A 23886-nucleotide genomic window follows, 5' to 3' on the forward strand; every position below is an offset into this window, starting at 1 on the left:
CAAGTGGAAAGAAAAAAATATTCTTCTTGTCTCCCTCTATTCTTTGCCTATATAAGAAGAAGATGCACACATCTGAGACTCACAAGTTTTGAAGAAATTGCGTTTCTCATTTCCAAGCCTTCTACTTTCTAAGAAGAGAAAATGGCAGCCATTGAATCAAACCCAAAGATCTCCCTGCATGCACGCTCTAATAGCTTTCCCAACGCACCTCATCCCCTCGTATCACAATTTGAGGAGCACCTGAACAGATTAAAGTCTTCTGAATCTGCCTCTTCTTCATCCTCTTTAAGCCACAAACTCAGTGGCTTGCAGGATTTACATGAGTCTTCTGAAAAGTTGCTTCAATTGTCAACCACCCGACAAGCATTGGCACAAGATTGCACCCAAAAATGTGTTGATGAACTACTGGATGGGTCTCTAAGGCTCTTGGATATCTGTAGTACTGCTAAAGATTGTCTTGTGCAGTCGAAGAAGTCTGTGTACGAAGTTCAGTCAGCCATTAGAAGAAGAGGAGCTGAAGTTGCATTGACAGTTGGGGCTGCAAATTATTTGGCTTCTAGGAAGAATGTGAAGAAAGAAATTCAAAAGGCCTCGGGAAATCTCAAAGGAATAAGAAACCAATTCACAGTTTCTTCTGAAGCCAAAGAAAATGGTATCCTTAGCATGTTGAAAGAAGCAAAAGCAGTTACTGTGAGCACATTAGAATCTTTATTGTACTTCGTCTCCGATCCAAAGGGACAATCAAAACAAAGTAGATGGTCTGAAATTTCCAAGTTGATGAAGCCAAAAAGAGTAGCTTGTGACTCTCAAGAAATGGTCACAAGTGAATTTGAGAAGGTAGATTCAGCTTTGAAGTCTCTCATCAGTCAAAAGCATGCATCCACAGACAATTTTCAAGGCGATTTGGAAAATTTGGAGACGTGCATTCAAGATCTGGAAATAGGAGTTGAATGCCTTTCAAGGAAATTCATCAGAAACAGAGTTTCCCTTCTCAACATCTTCAACAACTAGTTACACAAATTGTTTAGGATATCCTTGGACACTCAAATCCAAATTTTCCCGTTGAGTGTCTCATACTTGTACATGAATGTGATTAATGACGCTGTTCTTTTACTCGGTATATGCTATTCTTCTTTACAGCCTTGGAAACCTCAGTTTTTCATTTTTTCCCCTGTTAGTGAAAAGAAAAATGGAAATCATCTTGGGACTAATTTGAGATAGTAAGGATGTCTTAGTCAACCCACCAATTAACCATCCTATTGCTTGGTTTCTGCTTCAAATAAATTCTGTTTCATTTTTAAGAGAGAAAGAAAACAAACCGAAGGATGAAGGAAGAGGAGTAAAACATCATAATTTGTATGTTCTGCAAACCCAGTATTGTGCCATCCATGGGATTCAAAGTTTGAATCCTGATCATATCTGTCAGCCTTGCAATTGTCATTAGGTTGATAATTAAATAATGATAATGAAAACTTTATACCTAATCCCAACAACTAACTGAAGTTTAATATGAGAAACTAAAGTCAGAAGATAACCTTTTCCTATTTCCTTCAACGCACCAAATTACCACAATATTTGAAAATTAAATAGTCCTAAACTCATGCATCATGTTCAATTATTCCAGTCAATTTGAATCCTTATCTGATTTCTCAATATAGCATATCCTGCCAATTTGATTAAACAGTCAGAACAAATATAATTGCCTGCGCATGCATGAATAATTGATTCAAGTTCTATATCCTATGAGTGTGCAATGAACAACGTGCTGGTTAGTTCGCTTCAATTTCTAGTTAAGTGAAAGCCATATAAGTCACTCCATACTCAATATATTAGTTATGATTTTTGTCCACTCGTGCAGCAGATAAGTCACACTTCTATGAAACCTCTACTTGCAGAAGATTAATTTATATAAGCATGACATTGACTAGAATAGAAGCAAGATATAGCAAGGTCACTTATGATCTGGATTAAATGAAGATACAGATATAATTTACAGTAATGGGATTAAAGAAATGAAGTCTGAGCTGTAGTGTTATTTTACCAGAGACACTGTATTAAAATTTCAGATACAATGTTTGATCTAAATCTAAATCTGTAAGAGCTCATGGATATGAGTTAAGATTAGATTCCTTTTGTTTATCTCCTGGGACTTTACTGAATGCATATTTTCTTAGCATTACATTTTAGCTATTTAACGATTTAATCATCTGTATTCGTCCCCACCCTGCCCATTTTTCGTTTGCTCCCTCAGTTAATAGTGCTATAATTTTATTATTATTTTTTTTTTTTACTTTTTAAAATGCAAAACAACCTTGGAAAATTTCAACTAGAAAGGAGGGTAATCTCTTGTTATTTTATTGATTAACCTGTAAAAATATTTGAGTTTACTTTGTACCTGCTTTCATTTCTTCCACAACAGAAAATAAACATTGAAGGATGAGGTGAAAGGAACCAAAGCATCCATATGAAATTTTAGTTTTTTTTAAAAAAATTTTTAATGCAATTTTTTTAGAACAGTCATCCAAACATATTTGTTTTTTTTCATTTCAAAACTTTTTTCAAAAACAATTTTACGAAACTATTCTAAAAACATAAAGACAAAAAACAGAAACAAACAAGGTCTCATTTTTTTCATTTTTCTTTCCCATGAGTGTCCCATGACTGTGCATTATTGTAATTATAAATGCTACCACCTTCGTTCCTAATTATAAGAGCTAGTTGACTAATTTAAGAAGATTAAGAAAATAAGTTAAGTTAGTTATTTGTAATAAATATATGTTGTTTTTCTTAAAATATCCTTACTAATCAAGTGTATTGGTTAGAATTATTATTATTAGAAGAACCACATTAAAAAAATACATAAATATGAGAGATAAAGTGGATTAGAGTTTTATATTTAAGATCAAAATAAAAATAAAACAAAGTCTTATATTAAACAACGGAGATAGTATTTTGTTACTGAATATAAACTATCTCGGCATCACAACAATATTATTTGATCGTCTGTCTTCTTTCTAACCTAAAAAAGAAAATCTTTTTTTTTCATTTTTTTTTTCGTTCTCTGTTTAAGAATGTGACCATAATTATTTTAACCTGGAAATTCGTAACAGCTCTGGGAAATTAAATGAGAAAGTAACCACTGTCTCTTCATTAATTAATATAATAACCGCTTATCTGATTTTATTTTACTTTACAGACATGGACATTAAAATGATGAAGGGTTAGCAGGAGCATTAGTCGAAGACAATAATTAGCAGCCATCGTTTTTTTTTTTAAATTAAAACCCTTATATAAAACCTTATATAAAGTTAGAAGACCAAAGATACACTTTTGCTTCTTTTATTTTTTAAAAAATTCATTTTATTCTTATAATTTGCTTTCATTTTTAATGGAGACTTTTAACTTTGTTTAAATATTTAACGTGGCCTCCAATTTAAAATGGTATTCTTATAGTAAAAATTAACTAGCTAAAATTTTAAGCTGGCTACTTAAAACTCCAATCACTTGCAACCTGGTTATGCAACTTCTTACCATATAACGCTCAACAATATGTTATCTAAAAGTTCTCCATTATGCCAACCGCCTCTAGGCGGAGTGGTACCTAGTGTGTGCGTGTGTTGGTAATGTGCGGGTTTGATCCCGCCCCTCATGTAACCAAAAAAAAAAAAAATTCTCCATTATACATAGCTATGTGACACACAGTGTTGTGATAAGAATTCAATATCTAATAAAATTATCATCGCCATTTCTAATTACAAAAAAATAAGTGCATACTTCATAAAGTTAAGGGATCAAATTGAAATCTTATATGAAACTAAAGAACTAAATGCATGTTTTAACCTGCAAAATTTATGACACAAACACTTGACATTTGTTTAAAACCCTAAGTGCAACAAATCTTCAACATATGCAACACTTCTTTAGCTATGTTCAACCAATCTTTAACGATGTGCAAAGCGAAAGATAGTTTTATACACACCTAAGGACTTTGTTTTTTAAGTACCTTTGAGCAATAAATTTTGTAATATGGGATTTTTCAGTGAATTATTTTACTAAATAGTTGTTATAAAAAAATAATTAAAAATAGTTATAAGTTCATTTTGCTGCAGCAACAGTTAAAATCAAGTTGTAGACTCGTTGATCAGACCAGACTAGAGCTAAGGAAACGGTGAAGCCCGAAATTATGATGGCTAAGCCTGTGGTTTTGCCTTTAATTTTGAAAATGTGCTTAAAGGAACCAGTCCTAATAGGTGGAGGGTCTAAATAGGTTGGCCCTATAGGACTAAATGCCAGCCATTTTTGGCCCTTTTATTATTTTTTTTTAAAATTATTTATATGATACTAATATAATGGATTTTATTACATTGTGTTAATAACATTGCAAATATTTAGTTGTTATTATCATTTTAAAATTGAATTTTATAAAATAATTTGATTTATTTGGTTTTAAATAATGATTTGTTTAAGTGAACTTTACAAAATGAGTTAATTTAGACTTTAGATAATGATTTGATTTATGTTATGTGCCAATGTTTTTAAACTATATATAGAAATACTTGATAAGAGAGTATTTTTATGTTTATATAACTCATGTTTCTATAACTTGAATTAGAAATTTATGAGTTTCAACCTTAATATATCTTAAATTAAAATAAAATAATAATTCGACTACAAAATTTGAAGGTCAAATTTATTTGAAGAAGAAAACCTTAATATTTTTCTCATTTAAGAAGAGCTTACACGAGTAAAACACAAGCAAATATTATTGATATTGAAGATAATGATAAAAATCATGTTGACGATGTTATTATTATTTATTGTTTATTTGTACTTTGTATAATGTTTGGAAAATTACTTGATTTGGTTTAGCTTTGAAAATTTAGATAATAATTTAACATTTTATTTTACTAATTAATGATTGAAAGTTTTAATTTTTATGAGCTTTATTGTTTTACTTTTATAAATATCAAAATAAAATAAAATAAAATAAAATAAAATGTTAAACAGGCCACAAGGCCATGGGCCAGGTAGAGCTGTCTATATAAGGGATGGGCTTCATAAAATAAGTACTTTTTTAAATGCAAGCCTAAACGGGCTAGCCTGTTTAAACCCTTGTAAAATGCCAGCCCTACAACCCGTTTTCCTAGTGCTAAACCAGACACATAAAAAAGAAGATGTAACACACTTGTTGTCTACTGGTACTAATGAAATTGCAATATCAGTATTTTTGTTTGTCTATTTATAACAGATAAATCAGAGAAAAGACGAAATTCAAAGGAAGAATTAATTTTCCTCAATATAAACACACACACACTGCATACCTGTGAAGATCAATACATTCACAACGTGTTCTTGGCATCCTACAAAAATCAACCAACAATAATCCATTTTAAGTTGAGAATGAAGAAGCTCATGCCGTATATATACATACATACTACAGTAAGGACTTTGTCTGCATTCACTTGTTAAACCCTTTGACTGTAAAACATTGAGTTTCCACTGGAAAGCACATCAGAAACAGTAACGACCTCCAGTGAACAACAGTGCAGGTCAGGAGGTAACTCCATTTCCCATAGCATGATATCATATCCACTTGCCTAGCTTGGTTTATTCATCATGCTTGTTTAAGCTACAAATCTCTTCTGCTGATTACAATCAGCCTTCAGAGGTGTGGGAGCCATAACACTAATGGAAGTTACTAATTAGATTCAGAAGGCTTTGTAAATGTTTGCATGGCTTTCCCTTTTCTCCTAGCTACCACCTCAATGGTTAGGGATAAGGCTCCATTGAGTATCTCATACTACTCAATATGACTACTAACTTCGTGCAGTATACTCCTTCAAATACCTCCCTGGACCTGTACATTTTTCAAGAATGGTCCCTTCACTGGCTTCAATAGGAATATAATTAGCTCAGGAGTTTTTGTGCAATCCTCAGATAACAGCTTCTCCACACAATATTGTAGAATAGTCTTCTCTAATGTGGAATCCTCAAAACGCATGGAGGTGTGCTTTGTGTAGTTATAAATTCCTCCCTTCTCTTCAAGTATTTTCGTCTCGAACTCTTTCTGAAGGATTTTATATGACTCAGATACACAGCATTGATATTTGAGGCAACTTTCATGTCCTGGCTTCATCTCATTCCCTTATAAATTGCTTTAATTCCTTCACTTCTCATTGAATACACAATCTATCTCTTTCAGCAATTGAAGTTTCAGAATTGTTCCTGAACTGTTCTTTATGGTTTGCATGGCTCTCTGGTACCAGTTGTAACAGTGTCAGCATCAAATGCTCATCCATCACCTAAGTTTTCAGACTGAGGTCACTCCCCATGATCACGAAATACAATAGGAGTCACGAAATTCACAAAAGATGGAGCAGACACAGGACAAAAGAATTACTTTGCCTAATTAAAGCTCCCTTCCAGATTATGTACTCACTAACTCACATTGCTACAGGGAAGAAGGAAAAATTCCAAATTTTAGCAGTGCTGAAAAGTCTCTAGTTTTCTCCACTATTACAAATTACTTTGCTTAAATCAACGGGAGGATGATTATTAGAACCCAGAGCAGAGAAATAAAAATAGTTCTTGAAAGGCTGAAGCATCTTAAAATCTGGAGAAAATACAAAAGCAGTTCACTTACAGCGCTTTCTGGCATGCCGTTAGAAACATGAAAATGTGTGAAGATCAAGGGTATGCATTGATTTCTTCTTGCAATCTCTCTTCTATCTCATGGCATCAGTCACATGAAGTTTGATGTCTCCATTGCTCTTTATAGTGCTTCTGTTTTTTTCCTCCATCCTCAGCCCCCACTCGTTTTTTTCCCTTTGATAAACCCATCAAATGAACATGGCCAGTCATGTTGGACTATGATAATTTGTCTCTCTTCTCACTGGCAACATAATAAACAGTACTGGAACTTGTCCATTTTCAGTAATATACACTCTTTTATGATAATTTTTTTTATTTCGTTATCATTTTTTTATGTGATAATGTTCCATCCCAGTCCTGCAAATACATCTGTGCCAGCTTCCTGTTTATGACGATCTATTTTAATTGAAGGACACTGAATTGCGAAGAGATTCCTTCTCTATTAAACCATAGTTGTTGGCACTGCTACGCATCCAAATTCTTTGAATAAACATTATTTAATAATAGAAACAACCCCTCCCGCAGACAAAAGATCCATAGATGATGCTCATGCCAATGGTAAGCCATGTTAGAACACACAATTTTAGTTGAGACGGAGGAGACATTGCCAAGGAATTTGAATCTGAAGCACATGGATTTTTCTGATTCCTAACCCAAAAACTGATGAATGAGTTGTAAAGTTTGCAGTGAGGGAAGCACTGAACAAACAATGCAATGGAAGCACAGAGAATCATGTTAATATGATATTATTTCATGCCACATGTGGAAAGAAAAAATAATCTTCTTGTCCCCTTCTATTCTTTGGCTATATAAGAAGAAGATGCACACCGCTGAGACTCACAAGTTTAGAAGAAATAGCATTTCTCATTTCAAAGCCTTCTATTCTCTAAGAAAAGAAAATGGCAGCCATTGAATCAAACCCAAAGATCTCTCTTCATCTACGCTCTAATAGCTTTCCCACCGCACCTCATCCCCATGTATCAGAATTCAAGGAGCACCTGAACAGACTGAAGTCTCCTGAATCTGCCTCTTCATCCTCTTTAAGCCACAAACTCAGTGGCTTGCAGGATTTACAGGACTCTTCTGACAAGTTACTTCAATTGTCAACCACCCAACAGGTCTTAGCACAAGATTGCAGCCAAAAGTGTGTTGATAAACTACTGGATGGGTCTCTAAGGCTCTTGGATATCTGTGGTACTGCTAAAGATTGTCTTGTGCAGTCAAGAGAATCCGTGTACGAAATTCATTCAGCCATTAGAAGAAGAGGAGCTGAAGCTGCATTCACAGTTGTGGCTGGAAATTATTTGGCTTCCCGGAAGAATGTGAAGAAGGCAATTAGAAATGCCTTAGGAAATATCAAAGGAATAAGAAATGGCTTCACAGTTTCTTCTGAAGCCAAAGAAAATGACATTCTTAGCATGTTGACAGAAGCAGAAGCAGTCGCCGTGGGCACATTAGAATCTCTCTTGTCCTTCATTTCTGATCCAAAGGGACAATCAAAACAAAGCAGGTGGTCTGCAATTTCCAAGCTAATGAAGCCAAAAGAGTAGCTTGTGACTCTCAGGAAATAGTCACAAATGAGTTTGAGAAGGTAGATTCAGCTTTGAAGTCTCTCATCAGTCAAAAGCATGCATCCCCAGACAATTTGCAAGGCGATTTGGAAACTTTGGAGATGTGCATTCAAGATCTTGAAATAGGAGTTGAATGCCTTTCAAGGAGACTTATCAGAAACAGAGTTTCCCTTCTCAACATCTTCAACAACTAGTTACACAAATTATTTAGGATAACCTTGGACACTCAAATTCAATTTTTCCCTCATGAGTGTCCCATACTTGTACATGAATGTGATTAATGATACTGTTCTTTTACTGGGTATATCTTATCTTGGAATCACGTTATTGCTTTTTGATCATCTTTCTTCTTTCCAACCTTGCGAATCTTGGTTCTCCATTTTTATGAAAAACAAAATAACCACATGTTAATTTTCTTGGTGAAACTGTAAATATACTATGTTTTACATTATAAACATGGATTTATTTCTACCAGAAACACATAGAATTCAATCATTCAATTCAAATCAAATGGAATCAAAGCATCCACATAAACGTCTGTGGCCAACACATGCAGAAGTAAGTGGCTCAATTATTATATGGTATAATTGCGTTGAACAACGTGAACTTTGTTGCCTTTGTTCATTAGTCAATGGGCAACAAACTAGTATTCTCTATGTAATAATGGATCAACTTCACAGAGTTTTGCAAACACGCTTAACAATAATGCTAAAGATTATTTGGCAACACGTGGAGCAGATCATCATATGAAGTTATATGAATTTTTAATCTGCAAGGGGCAATTTAATTTGTACATTATATAGAGAAAGACATGAAACGTCACACTTGCATTTGTAATATAAATAGAATACAGATAAGACTATTGCAAGTTTGAATAAAAAAAACGAAATTCTTAGCTATAGTGTTCATGTTAATGAGATGGTGTTGATAAGTCTGACATTATTTGTGATCTGGATCAAGAATAGAGATCATTTAACTTACCTAGAACCTCATAGCTATAACCTAAAAGCATACAATCATAGGCCCCTTTTTTTGCCACAATTTCCCTTTATGGTAAAAAATAAAATCAAACTTAAGATGCACTGCAATTTTTTTTTTTGGGGGGGGGGGGGAAAAGAAAACCTTTTTCAGCTACGTAGGTAGTGAAATTTCACGAGGTACATAGGTTCTAATTTTTCATCTTAGATAAAGTCTCCCTTGGTAAATTTTTATTAATTTATATATCATTTATTCATTTTTTAAATTTATTTTCTTTGTACTGTATTTGATTTGAGGTAAGTTTGGGCATAGATCCCATGCAAGATTCATATGTCACATGCCATGAAACTTGTATGCCAAGAACTCCAGATCTTTACTATCTTCTATTAGCAGGGAATCAATGAATTAAGTTTTGAGCACATAATAATTTGAGATGGTTTCTTGAAAATTCTATTTCACTGAGCTTGGATAAATGGTATGTCAGTTTCAAAGTAAAATCCTGCGTTGTAGGATATGAGGTTAGTTTTGAAACAAATATCACGAAATTGACAAACTTAATGACTTAGCACAAAGGTAAATGTTCAGAGAGAGAGAGGGGCAATCGACAACAAATATTCAGAGAATAGAAAACTAGATAACAGCCAAATGTTGAGTAAGAGTATTTAATTTATGTAAAAAGATAACAATAACTTCAATGTTTTTGTATGTACAAGTGCATGTAAAAAGCTGATTTTGGTCAAAATTACAAAACTTTGTGACCAATTTGCACAACTAGTGATTGAGAATGTTAAGGAGGGCAACTCTAGTTTTGATAAATCTCTTGAAAAGTTTTTCAAGTCCTTCCACAAAGTCTTGAATCACCAACTCCAATTCTTCCAACAGATTCTGCAAATTATCAGTATTCTCTGACTTTCTTGTTGTGTGGAACACAAAGGCTTGTAATGCAGAATCTACTTTGGCAAATTCATTCTCATATGCTTCTTGTGTACAAGAAATCCTTTTGTTGTGCATTAGCTTGGAAACCAAAGACCAGTTGCTTGGCTTTGACTGTGTTGATGCAGAGATAAAACTCAACATTGACTCCAAAATCTGAAGAGTAATTATTTCCACATCTTTAAATAGGCTCACCAATTCTGGAGTTTTTTGACTCTTGTGCGAAGGAGAAAGCTTGCACTTATTTGAAGCACTCTTCAGATTTCCCAAGGCTTTGGAGATTGCCTTTTTGACTACCTTCCTAGAGGTCAAGTATTTTCTGACCTCTACAGTGATCTCCATTTCACCTCCTCTTTTTCTTCTCATGATTGATTGAAGTTCCCTCGCACACTCCTTTGTATGCAACAATGAATCTTTGGCTGCAGTGCACGCGTCAAGGAGCCTAAGAGATCCATCCAAGAGTTTTTCAACCCAATTTTCTTGACTCTCTTGGACAAGTGCTTCTCGAGTAATGGAAAGTTGAACTAACTTTTCAACAGCTTCATGCAAATCCTGAAGGCCACTTAGTTTATGGCTAAATGAGGATGATGAAGAAGAAGAAGATGATAAAGATGTAGGAGTAGAAGCCTCTAATCTGCACAAATGTTCGTTGCATTGCAGAATAAGGGGGTGCGGTTTAGAGGGCAAGCTGTTTGATCGACAATGGTTATCAGAGGCAGCCATTTTTCCTCAAGAGGAGAGAAAAAGAAGAGAAAGACCTTGAGATTGAAGGTAAGATTGAATATACAGATCTACTTTCATTGCTTTGAGTTGGTGCAATTTATATTTTTGGTACAGGGGACAAGAAGAATCTCATCTTAGCACATATCAACGAGTCCTAACCGATTGAGATTCAGATCCAAACTTCGCTCAGATATGTCAATGCACTTGTCTCCTGTATTATGACACCCCAACTCAGAGTCTTCCTTGTGTTGTTATATGCATATCAAAAGTTGCTTTTTTTATCTTCCAAACAGATAGTACATTCATTAAATGTGACTAGTCTTATACACGTGCAGATACGCGTAATGAGCAAATGTAAGATTTAAGGTAGCATAAATACGCTAACCAAATGGAAGATGGACATTTGTAGCAAACCTTAACAAGCATACGTGTCCACTTAACGTTATCTAGGTGTATGAACAAGCATACGCGTCCATTTAACGTTATCTAGGTGTATGACAGAATGAGTTTCTCTCCTGAAGGGACTATATGTTTAGGGAAACAAGCACTGATCAATTGTCCACACGCTAAGAAAATAAAGTGGCCCTGCACTGTCAAAAACTAAATTCACAGTAATCATTACTACACATTGTTCTCTTAGGAGAAGGAAATAGAAAATAAAGAACTGATGATTTTCTATGCCCAACGAAAAAAAGGATACAGTAACTCTTCCGTTAAAACGTGTGGACAACCAGACTTGTTCTTAAAAATGGAGCTGCATATTACCCACACGTTGATAGCTTTAGTTCTTTAAACTCCATGTTATCCCCTAAGGATTTGAATTTTGGAATCACATGGAGTTCCTGAAATATGTCATGTGCGAAGGGTGGAATCTTTCTGAGTTGTCTTGCATCCCCATCTCAACACAATTCATTGATATTAAGGAACTCACAACATCGTGATGGGGGCTTCTGTCTGCAAGAGAAGTAGCTGTTATAATTTTAATAGCTTCCAGTTTATGAATTTTCATGACCAGAACAAGATATATTAAGGGTAGAACAAAACTTCATGTTAAGATGTTGGCAATGGGTCATCTTTGAATAGTGAAAGGAGATGTTTATGCAATGTCCCCAGCTCAATTTTAGCTAATGAAACACACTTTTATATAAAAGAATGGTAGCCCCTGTCTAATTTTTTCTGTTGCAGGTTTTTCTTTATTAATTTAGTAGTATATTCTTCATTTACGCGTGATATTAATTGCTCAAATGGTCTAGGAGACATGAGTCGGAAAAACGAACACAGAGCAGTGTCTTCCATGTGTTTGTTATGGTAGTGGATTGTCCTGTAAGAGAGAAGTTATTCTTTTTTCCATAAACAAATGGAAGTTTAGATGAGTTGGGCTGAGGCTCATGAGGGTAAGAAAATTTATGGTTAAAAAATTTGATGTGTTCTTGGTTAAAGTGCATACGGAGTTATGAAACATTGCCAAGTCAAGAGGTTGGAAATCTATTTAGGATCTCATCCCGAAGTAACTAGCAGAGTTGTCATGGGAAGTTTTTCAGTTAATATATTGATATTTATAAAAGATGTGAAGTTGAAGTGGATCCGAGAATTCACCAAGTTATTGAGCCTGACTTTATGTCTTTGAGATTATTGGTATGAAAACATACAGGTTACGTTTGGTACGGAGTATTGAAAATGAGAGATAAGAATTAGGATTAGAGTTGAAAACATATGTTAAAAAGATACTTAGCGTGAGTGATTTCTTATCACATGGGATTAGGCAATCCCATATAGATAGAATTGGAGAATACCACCTCCCCTTATGGTATTCTCCAATCCCATATATATGGGTCTGTCTAATCCCAAACATCATACAATTACTTAAACTAAACATTTTTTTAATATAGCTTTATACTTCCAATCTCAATCCCTATTTCTCATTTTTAATATTTCGTACTAGACGGGACCGTAAAGTTTTACAGGGAAAAAAGGCACTGTTTTTTTTTTTTTTTTTGGTCACAGGAAGAATGACACTGTTTTGTTAATGGAAGAGAAGTCGGGCTAATAGATTAGGTATTTTTCTGAAGCATAACAAGTAAACTCGAAAAGTATCTTTAGACAGCTACGTTCGCGTATATATTTACACACACACACACACACACACCACCAAGAGATATGACACTGCAAAAGTTTGATGTCCCAATTAATACCAGTGATTGAGGATGTTGAGAAGAGCAACTCTAGTTTTAAGCAAATGCCTGAACAGAAACTCAAGCCCTTCTTCAAGGTCTCGGATTCGAGTTTCCAAATTTTCCAACTGGTTTTGAAGATTATTACTGTTGTCCCTCTTGCTTGTCAAGTTCAGCACAAAGCTCTGGATTGCATCATCAACTACTGAAAATTCATTTTCTTCTGCTTTTTGTGCACAAGCCACCCTTCTGGCGCGCACTGGCTTGGAAACCAAAAACCAGCTGTTTGGTTTTGCTTGTGTTGATCCAGAGATAAAATTCAAAAAGACTCAAATGTGGAAAGAGTCACCCCTCCAACTTCTCTTAATAAGCTAACCAAAGTACAAGTAGACGATGATGATAATGAGCTTCCTTTCTTAGCTATACCATTCATACTCTCCAAGGCTTTCAAGATGGCCTTTCTCACAACCTTCCTGGAAGTTCGAAACTTCTTAGCCCCCACTGTAAGTTCTACTTCACCATCTTTTCTTCTTTTTCCTCTCATGATCGACTGAAGTTCACGTGCGCGTTCTTTTGTATGAAGTAGAGAATCTTTGGCTGCAGTAGGCCCATCCAAGAGCTTTAAGGATCCACCCAAAAGCTCGTCCGCACTATTTTCGTGATGCTCATGGAGAATGGCTTCTTGGGTGAGAGGAAGTTGCACAAGTTTTTCAACAGAGTCATGGAGATCCTGCAAGCATCCTCGTTTTATAAAGTTTGCAACAATTGCTTGCTTGCAATTTTTTTTTGTTGGCCATGTTGCTGCGATTATGTCAGTTAAGGAAACTAGCATATGATTGTAGGACTGATCTGCCCGTGTGGGCAATGGCTTGGGTTCTTTCTTTTATTATTTATTTGTTTTGAGGGAACAAGCTCTGCGTAGAGACGCCAACGACTAAAAAAATAAAATAAAATCAAAGTTTGAACATTTACAGCTTAGCTCTGTGGCTCTACATATGATAATAAAAAATAATACATATAGATGTATCATTTATTTTAAATTAGATTATTAATTTAAGCAAAAATCTATGAAAAAGAAAATTTATGTTATAAATAAAGAAGAAGAATAGAGAAGAAAAGAAGACCAATAAGAGAAAGTATTTCATATTCCATTTAAGGGTGCTCAATATATTATACATAGCTTCTATTTATAGGCATAACTTTACATTTTTGATAGAATCTACAGATAACATAATAATAAAAAATAATTGTAGATAATGGGAATAATAAGAGATATTGAAGATACTGGGATATAAGAAAAATAATGGTAGATATATGGATATTCATAACACTCCCCTTTAAATGTCCATAACTAAATATGTGCCTCATTAAAAAACTTCTACTAAGAAAAATCTTATGGGACAAAAACCTAGTAGAAGAAAAAAGAGTGTAACATTTATTAATATATTTCATAGTTCTACCTCGTTAAAAACCTTGCTAGAAAAACCCAATGGGAAAAACCATAGGCAAGGAAAGAAGAGTACAGCATGCATTTACTCCCCCTCTTGACAACGTCAGTTGATATCCTGAGTCTGTGAAGGTCCAATGTCATGAACTAGCCTCTCAAACGTGGTGGCTGGAAGTAACTTAGTGAGTAGATCTACTAAATTTTCACTGAAACGAATTTGTTGGATATTAATTTTGCCATCCTTTTGGTGGTCACAAGTGAAGAAGAATTTTGGTGAGATATGCTTTATTCTATCTCTTTTAATGTGCCCTTCCTTTAATTGGGTAATATAGGCAATATTGTCTTCGTATAGTATTGTTGGAATCATTTTACCAAAAATAAGCCACAAGTAGTTCGTGTGTGATGTATTAAAGACCTTAACCATACACATTCCCGACTTGTTTTATGCATTGCTAGAATCTCTACATGGTTAGATGATGTGACTGATATAGTTTGTTTCATAGATCGTCATGAAATGGCTGTACCACCACATGTGAATAGATAATTTGTTTGTGATTTACTAACATGTGGGTCAGATCGAAATCCAACATCTGCATAGCCAATAAGATTGTTCTTGGGTGCATTCAAATAAAATAATTCCATGTCCAATTTACCTTTAAGATAAGGAAGGATGTGTTTAACTCCATTCCACCCTTAAGATAATAAAGGATGTGTTTAACTCCATTCCAATGCCTTCGTGTTGGTGAAAAACTATATCTTGCTAGTAAGTTAACTGCAAATGATGTATTAGGTCATGTACAATTAGCAAGATACATTAGTGCTCTAATTACATTAAGATATGGTACTTCTGGACCAAGTAACTCTTCACCACCTTTTTTCCCTATTGCTCGAGGTCTAAAAGAGTCCTTATCTACTTCTAAAGATCTTACAATCATTAGAGTACATAATGAATGTAATTTATCCATTTAAAAACATTGTAGGATCTTTTTTGTATAAGTTTCTTAATACACACAAATTTCATTTTCCAAATACTCAATTTGTAATCCGAGGCAAAATTTTGTTCTTCTTAGATCCTTCATTTCAAATTCTTTCTTTAGGCAATTCACTACCTTTTCAAGCTTTTCAGAAGTTCTAATAATATTTATATCATCAACATATACAGCGATTGTAACAAACTCATTTCCTGATCTTTTTATAAAAATGCATGGGCATATTACATCATTTTTATACCCTTCCCTCGATAGATACTCACTAAGCCTGTTATACCACATTCGCCCTAATTTCTTTAATCCATATAGGGATTTGTTTAACTTAATTAAGTATCCTTCTTGAGAGCTTGAATTGTATGCTTCTAGCAATTTCAGTATTTAACGAATCTCATATAAATGTCATAGTCGAGTGTGCCATACAAATAGGTTGTAACAACATTCATTAGATGCAAATTGAGCCCTTTATTTACTGCAAGGCTAATCAAATATCGAAAAGTCATTGCATCCACTATTAATGAATAAGTTTCTTCAAAACCGATACCAGGTCTTTACATAAACCCTTAGGCAACAAGTGAGGCCTTGCATCTTATGATTTCACCTTTTTCATTTCTCTTTTGCACAAAAACTCATTTATATCCAATTGGTTTTACATCTTCAAGTGTGAGGACTATGGTCCAAAAACTTTCGTTGTTCTAGCAATTTTAATTCTACCTTAATCGCATCTTTCCATTTTGGCCAATCTTTTCTTTGTTTACATTAACTAATTGACTTTGGTTTATGATTCTTATTATCATTCATCATATCAAGCACTACATTATAAGAGAAAATATCATCGATGTCGATTTCACTTCAATCCCATCGTATCCCATTCATAACATAACTAATTAAGATCTCATCATTTTCACATATTTCATGTACCTGACTTTCTGTGAGAATTAGGACATTAGCATTGTCTAATGACTCTTTTGGAGTTGCTAACTTTTCTAAATTATTCTCGACTAGGCCATCTATACTTTTAGCTCTTTTTTCTTTCAAGGATTTTTATCTTTAGAATTGATGGGCCTGCCACGCTTCATGTGTGCTTTAGAATCATTCACAACTGGTTGTCCATCAGGAACATCAATTTTAATAGGAGCATTAACAGATGGAATATGTGACTTTGTTACTCCCTTCAGGTCAATAAATGCATCTAGTAATTGATTAGCTAAACTTAGTAAATTGACTATTTTTTGAACTTCTAGTTCACATTCTTTTGTGCGAGGATCAAGATGAGAGAGTGATAATTCTTTTCAGATAATATCCTTTTCCAACTTCTTATTTTCTTCCCTTATTGTTGGAAAAACTGACTCATCAAAATAACAATCAGTAAATCGAGTCGTGAATGAATCTCCTGTTAACGGTTCTAGATACTTTTTATAACAGGAGATTCATATCCAACATATATTCTCATTCTTCTTTGAGGACCCATCTTGGTACATTGTAGGGGAGTAATTGGAACATATACAATACATCCAAAGGTTCTTAGATGGGAAATATTGGGTTCCTGACCAAAAACTAATTGTAAAAGGAAGGATTTGAGATAACTTGTTGGCCTAATGTGAATTAACATTGCTGCATGTAAAATTACATGTCCCCAAGCAGAAATTGAGAGATTTAATCTCATAAGTAATGGTCTTGCAATTAATTGTAAATATTTGATCAATGATTGTGCAAGTCCATTTTGTGTGTGTACATGAGCGACAAGATGTTCAACATCAATTTCAAGAAACATACGATACTCATTGAAAGCTTGTGAAGTAAATTCACCAGCATTATCAAGACATATTTTCTTAATGGGAAAATCAGAGAAATATGCTTTTAATCTAATTAATTGAACCAATAATCTTGTGAATACCAGGTTACACGAAGATAATAAACAGACATGAGACCATCTTGTTGATGTATCAATCAGACCCATAAAATATCGAAATGGTCTGCATAGTGGGTGTATTGGTCCATAAATATCTCCCTGTATGCGTTCTAGAAAAGTAAGAGGCTCACTTTCTAGTTTTCCTGGTGATGGCTAACCAATTAACTTTCCCTTAGAACATGCATTACATGAGAAAACATTAGATTGTGGTTTGTTGACTTTTCAATGAATGTTCACATGAATTCTCAATTATTTTTTGCATTATAATTGTTACGGGATGGTCTAACTAGTCATGTCAAACATTAAATTTGTTATCATTTGTAAACTGCTAGTTTATAATGATATGTACTTCAATTGTACTAATAATTATGTAGTACAAACCAAAAGAAAATGCAGGCAATCTTTCTAGTATGTATTTTTTTTAAAAGAGGTTGATTTTGTAATAGCAAGATATTCTTGATTTTTCTCAATTATTGTTTCGATATGGTATCTATTCTTGCAGATATCCTTGAAACTCAACAAATTTCTTTTAGACTTAGTTGAGTAAAATGCACTATCAATGTATAATATTGTTCCTCCAGATAATAATATATTAGCTCTTCTGTAGCCTTCAATCAGTTTTGCACTTCTAGATATAGTCTGAATGTTGGCTTCTTGCATTACCAAAGAAGAGAAATACTTTTTATTTCTAAGTATTGTATGAGTTGTTGCACTATCAATAAGACATAAATCTTCATGATTGACGTCAATAGGAACCATTTTTCGTTACAAGGAACATAGTTAAGAGAGGGGAAGGGAAGAAAACAAAATTAATAAAAGGAAAATACTCATAATTTTATTAATCTGGAAACATAACAACATTGAAAGTAGAAACTTTGTAAAAGAAGATGGGAAAAAAAACTAAGTCATAGAAATTTAACTTCACTAAAGATCAACTTTCCATTAGGATCAGCAAAGAAATCAGCAATATCCAAATAAGTGACATCCATCTTGCCATAATCAGAATCGCCCTCTGCATCAACAAAATTGGTTTCTACCCTTAGCATTATGCTATTGCCTTTACTTTTATTTCTAAGCGATTCTTGACAAAGGTCAACCCAATGTTTCGATATACGATAGGTACATGACTAATGATCATTTCCACCACAACGATAACACGAATCTTTAGAGTGGTTATTACTTCCACTAGTCTTTCTTTTGTGATTCTCATCATTCTTTACTCTCTTTGAGTAGGAATTTGAACTACCCCGATTACGACCACGACCACGTCCATGGTCAATGCGACGACCGCATGCACGTCCATGTCCTCGCCCCATGACTACGTGTTGGTCCATTTACTGCTACATTCGCTTATGGGAATGGAGTGGACTTGATTGGACGAGATTCATGATTTTTGATTAAAAACTCATTATTTTGCTCAGCTACAAGAAGGCAAGAAATTAGTTCAGAATACTTTTTAAAGCCTTTTTCATGATATTGCTGTTGCAGGAGTACATTGGATACATGAAATGTGGAGAATGTTTTCTCTAACATGTCTTCATCAGTGACTTTTTCTCCAAATAATTTTAGTTGAGAATTGATTCTAAATATCACAGAATTATACTCACTAACATATTTAAAATATGGTAGGCACAAGTACATTCATTCATAACGAGTTTTTGGGAGAATGATAGTTTTCTAGTAGTCATACGTTTTTTTTCAAATTGTTCCAAAGAACAAGTGGGTATTTAGTGGTCAAATATTCCATTTTTAGTCTTTCATGCAAATGATGGTATGAAAAGATCATGACTTTAGCCTTTTCTTAATTAGATGTCTTATTTTCTTCCTTAATTATGTCTCCCAAACCAGTGGCATTTAGGTAAATTTTCGCATCTAATATCCAAGATAAGTGGTTCTTCCCAATGATATTAAGAGCAATAACCTCAATTTTTGTAAGGTTTGACATGGTAACACTATCACAAAAGATAATATTAAAAAAAAATTGGCATGTATGCAAATTACAATGCTCTTTGTTAATAAGAAGAAAAAGAATCATAAATTACCAGAAGGAAACAAATGAAAAGAAAATTAAATGAGAAAGGGACAAAATTTGGTATATTGTCTCCATGGATATAAGCATTTAAAAAAAATAACAAATAAACAATAAATATTTCTCAAAAATAAATATATACATCACTTCTAGTCATTTAATGAGATAAAATCAAATTTGAATGACTTCTAGTCATGAATTAAAAATTATATGGCTTCTAGCCATATGTTAGAAAATCAAAATTATGACTTTTGGTTATTAAAATTGAAAAATTAAAGTTATAAGAAAGAAAAGTTTTTATGGCTTCTGGCCATAAAATAAAAAATAAAGTTTTATGGTTTTTGGTCATAAAATAAAAAAAGACTATAAGAAATGATAACAAAGTTTTTATAGTTTCTAGTCATAAAGTAGAAAATAAAGTTTTATGGCTTTTAGCCGTAAGAAAGAAAACAAATTTTTTATGACTTTTTGCTATAAAGTAGAAAATAAAGTTTTATGATTTCTGGACATAAAAAAGTATAACAAAGTTTTATAACTTTTGATCATAAAATAGAAAATAAAATTTTATGACTTCTAATTATAAAATAAAATAAGAAATAGATTCTACTCAATAATATCTCCAGTGATGCCGGAGAAGAACAAATCATGGGAGTGCTTAGTGCCGGTGGATCTGGCAAATCCACCCTCATTGAATCCCTCGCCAATCGCATCTCCAAAAAAGCCCCGTTACCTTAAACGGTGAGGCTTTCGAATTCGGACTTCTCAAGGTGATTTCCGCTTACGTCATGCAAGCTGACCTTCCCTTCCCCATGCTCACAGTGAACAATCTAAAATAGGGCTTCAAGGCATTTTGGATATATATTTAATGCCTCTTTAAAGCGATGATCGCCAAACATGGTGTACAATAATAGGAAGAAGATCAAAGTACTATATTTTTGTTAGAACACTCGTGCTAATAACGTTTTATAATTAAAGAAGAAGAATAGAAAAGATAAGAAAATAATAAGAGTGAGTATTTCATATTCCATTGAAAAATACTCAATACATCATACATAACCTTTGTTTATAGGCACAGCTTTATATTTTTGATGGAATCTACAGAAAACATAATAATAAAAGATAATTGCAGATAACGGGAATAAGAAGAGATATTAAAAATATTGAGAGATAATGGAGATAATGATGGATATATGAATATCTATAAAGATATTATATTCATAACAATTTATTAATTATCTTATTTTATTTCTTCATAGTAAATAACACATGTATAAATTTGATATATTAAATACTTTTATTATAAAAATGGGAAAAATTATAATTATTGATGACGAAAAAACAATTATGCAAAAAGTAATACTTTGATCACAAACACCAAAAAAAAAAACCCTTTTTTTTTTTCCTCTTTTGATAGTACAGTGAACTGAATGTCTTTCACCACGACCATATACGGTGACCAATAGATCTTCCTTGAGAATTAGTGGGGTTTCTATGACCTCACAACCATTAATTTCTATTTTCAATGGAGATAAATACGAGTTTTGGTCTATCAAGATGAAGACGCTCTTACCATCTCAAGACCTATGGGATTTGGTTGAAGACAACCAATGACGATTGAAGGAAACTAAGAAGCAAGATGCAAAGGCTTTATTTTTCCTCCTGCAAGTCATGTATGACAACCTTTTCCTTTTTCTAGAGTCGCTTCCGCAGCGACTTCTAACGAGGCATGACAGATTTTGAAAACTGAGTTTTAGCCCTCACAAAGTAAACTCTGTAAAACTACAGGCACTTCATCGTAAATTTGAGAATCTCTGTACATTAGAGTTTGGGAGATGAACAAAAGGAATCTGATCTTAACTCATCTTGGCGACTGCTTATAGGTTTAGATTCAGATCCAACATTACATCAGAAATTTTAAATTTTTAATCCAGCGTCTCCGGTAAAATATCATTACAGCTCAGATTTTATTTTTTTAATCCCATTACAGAAAATTACATTTGTATTTTCATTTAATCCAGATCATAAGTGACCTTGCCATATCTTGCTTCATTTCTAGGTAATGTCATGCTTATATAAATTAATCTCCTGCAAGTAGAGGTTTCATATAAGTGTGACTTATCTGCTGCACGAGTGGGCAAAACATCATAACTAATATATTGAGTATGGACTGACTTCTATGGCTTTCACTTAACTAGAAATTAAAGCAAACTAACCAGCACGTTGTTCATTGCACACTCATAGGATAGAACTTGAATCAATTATCCATGCATGTGCAGGCAATTATAGTTGTTCTGATTGTTTAATCAACTTGGCAGGATTTGTTATATTGACAAAGCAGGTAAGGATTCAAATTGACTAGAATAATTGAACAAAATGCATGGGTTTAGGACTATTTTATTTTCAATTATTGTGGTAATTTGGTAGGAGGAAAAGGTTATCTTCTGACTTTAGTTCTCATATTAAACTTTAGTTAGTTGTTGGGATTAGTTATAAAGTTTTCATGATCATTATTTAATTATCAACTAATGACAATTGCAAGGCTGGCAGATATGATTAAGATTCAAACTTTGAATCCCATGGGTGGCACAAAAGTGGGTTTGCTGAACATACTAAATATTATGTTTTACTCATCCTCCTTTGTCCTTCGTTTTGTTTGCTTTCTCTCTTAGAAATGAAATAGAATTTATTTGAAGCAGAAACCTAGCAATAGGGTGGTTAATTGGTAGATTAAATGAGACAACAGAATAATCCTCTACTGTTCCTTTTCATTTGCTTTAAGAAGCAGGTTGACCAAGAAAATTGAGATTATTCTCCTTTCTAACTCAAATTAATCCCAAGATTTTTTCCCCCCTCACTAACAGGGGACAAAAATTCGAGAACCTATTATAGGTTCTATCTGTGTACGTTCTGATCGCCGACCAATATTAGGTCCATTTGAAAAACTGACATTGGCAAAGCTGGAAAGAAGAAAAACATATATTCAGCAAAAGGAAAGTATCATTAATCACATTTATGTACAAGTGTGAGACACTCATGGGGAAAATTGAATTTGAGTGTCCAAGATTATCCTAAATATTTTGTGTAACTAGTTGTTGAAGATGTTGAGAAGAGAAACTCTAGTTCTAATAAGTTTTCTTGAAAGGCATTCAACTCCTCTTTCTAGATCTTGAATGCACATCTCCAAATTTTCCAAATCGCCTTGAAGATTGTTTTGACTGACGAGGGATTTCAAAGCTTCATCTACCTTCTCCAATTCATTTGTGCCAATTTCTTGAGAGTCACAAGAAACTCTTTTTGGCTGCATCAGCTTGGAGATTGCTGACCATCTGTTCTGTTTTAAGTGTCCCTTTGTACCAGAAATGAAGCACACCAAAGATTCTAATGTGCTCATGGTGACTGCTTCTGCTTCATTTACATGCTAAGCATGTCATTTTTTTGTTTGGAGAAGAAACTATGAGATCCATTTTCTTCTCTGAAACTTCCCAAGACCTTACAAATTGCCTTCTTCATCTTCTTCCTAGAAGCCAAGTATTCGCCAACCGCAATCGCAAGTCCATTTTTTGAACCTCTCCTTCTACGGATGACTGACTGAAGCTCTTGCAAGCTTTCCTTTGATTGAAGCAGGAAATCTTTGGCTATGCTACATACATCCAAGAGCCTTGCAGATCCATCAAGTAGTTCATCAAAGGTTTTGCTGCTGAACTCTCTTGCAAAGTCTTGTTGGGTGGTTGGTAATTGAAGAACCTTATCAATGCAATCATGTAAACCTGTAAGCCACTGAGTTGTGGCTTTGAGATGAAGAAGAGAAGAAGAAGAGGCAGATTCAGAAGATTTCAATCGGCTAAGATGCTCCTCAAATTGTGATACAAGAGGGTGGGGTGCAGAGGGCAAGCTGTTAGATCTTATATGTAAAGAGCTCTTTAAGCTTGAATCAGAGGATGCCATTTTATCTTCTCAGAAAATAGAGGCTACAAGATGATGAATATACGGTTTGTTCTGATCTCTTGTGTTTTCAGCGGTAGGCATCTTCTCCTTATATATCCAAGGATAAGATGGAGACAAAAAGAATATTTTTCTTTTTCAAATGTCCCAAAGTGAGCATGCAATGATATCTTCTTGATATGATTCTTAGTTGCTTTTACGTTGTTTGCCCAATGCTTCCCATGCCCCAGATTGGCCAACTCATTACTTAGTTTTTGATACGGGAATCACAATAATGCATATGCAATTGGATGGAGTGGGCATCAAAATTTGGTCTTCTGTCTGTGGGAAGAGTTTTCTATCGTAATATAATCTGTGTTCTATGAACTTGTATGCCTGGAAGATACATACAGCTGTAGTTTACAGGAAATAGGAATCAAACATTGGTGAAATATGGATGGCTATGTTATGCAGTTGTCTCAATTCATTGTTCATTAATTAAGGAGCAATGAATCCATAAGATGAGTTGAATGAATAATTAAAAAGACAAGCCAGAAGTTGGCT

At 33.9% G+C, this 23886-nt stretch overlaps 3 protein-coding genes and 2 pseudogenes across 3 annotated transcripts; 2 read left to right on the forward strand and 3 right to left on the reverse strand.

The window, feature by feature from the left end:
• Positions 1–141: 141 nt before the first annotated feature.
• On the forward strand, positions 142–1011 carry LOC114712479 (uncharacterized). Its single transcript, XM_028897029.1, has one exon. The coding sequence runs from the start codon at positions 142–144 to the stop codon at positions 1009–1011; it is 870 nt and encodes a 289-aa protein (XP_028752862.1).
• Positions 1012–7550: 6539 nt separating this feature from the next.
• On the forward strand, positions 7551–8416 carry LOC114712481 (uncharacterized; annotated as a pseudogene).
• A 1555-nt stretch (positions 8417–9971) lies between these two features.
• On the reverse strand, positions 9972–10856 carry LOC114712482 (uncharacterized). Its single transcript, XM_028897030.1, has one exon. It carries the CDS (start codon positions 10854–10856, stop codon positions 9972–9974), a length of 885 nt encoding a protein of 294 aa, XP_028752863.1.
• A 2185-nt stretch (positions 10857–13041) lies between these two features.
• Positions 13042–13859, reverse strand: LOC114712483 (uncharacterized; annotated as a pseudogene).
• An 8627-nt stretch (positions 13860–22486) lies between these two features.
• Positions 22487–23346, reverse strand: LOC114712484 (uncharacterized). The gene is made up of 2 exons (XM_028897032.1): positions 22891–23346; positions 22487–22747 (listed from the first exon to the last, which is right to left on the reverse strand). The coding sequence occupies exons 1-2, from the start codon at positions 23344–23346 to the stop codon at positions 22487–22489; spliced, it is 717 nt and encodes a 238-aa protein (XP_028752865.1).
• Between the last annotated feature and the right edge of the window lie 540 nt (positions 23347–23886).

This window comes from Neltuma alba, unplaced genomic scaffold, assembly GCF_004799145.2.
Source record: "Neltuma alba isolate B1F8T4 unplaced genomic scaffold, ASM479914v2 tig00011366_pilon, whole genome shotgun sequence".
Taxonomy (NCBI): Eukaryota; Viridiplantae; Streptophyta; class Magnoliopsida; order Fabales; family Fabaceae; genus Neltuma; species Neltuma alba.

Coding starts and splice junctions, on each gene's coding strand:
- LOC114712479 (XM_028897029.1), top strand. CDS start 142: ATGGCAGCCATTGAATCAAACCCAAAGATCTCCCTGCATGCACGCTCT.
- LOC114712482 (XM_028897030.1), bottom strand. CDS start 10,856: ATGGCTGCCTCTGATAACCATTGTCGATCAAACAGCTTGCCCTCTAAA.
- LOC114712484 (XM_028897032.1), bottom strand. CDS start 23,346: ATGGCATCCTCTGATTCAAGCTTAAAGAGCTCTTTACATATAAGATCT. Junction 22,748..22,890: donor TGAAGAAGGCAATTTGTAAG/GTCTTGGGAAGT, acceptor TCTGGTACAAAG/GGACACTTAAAACAGAACAG.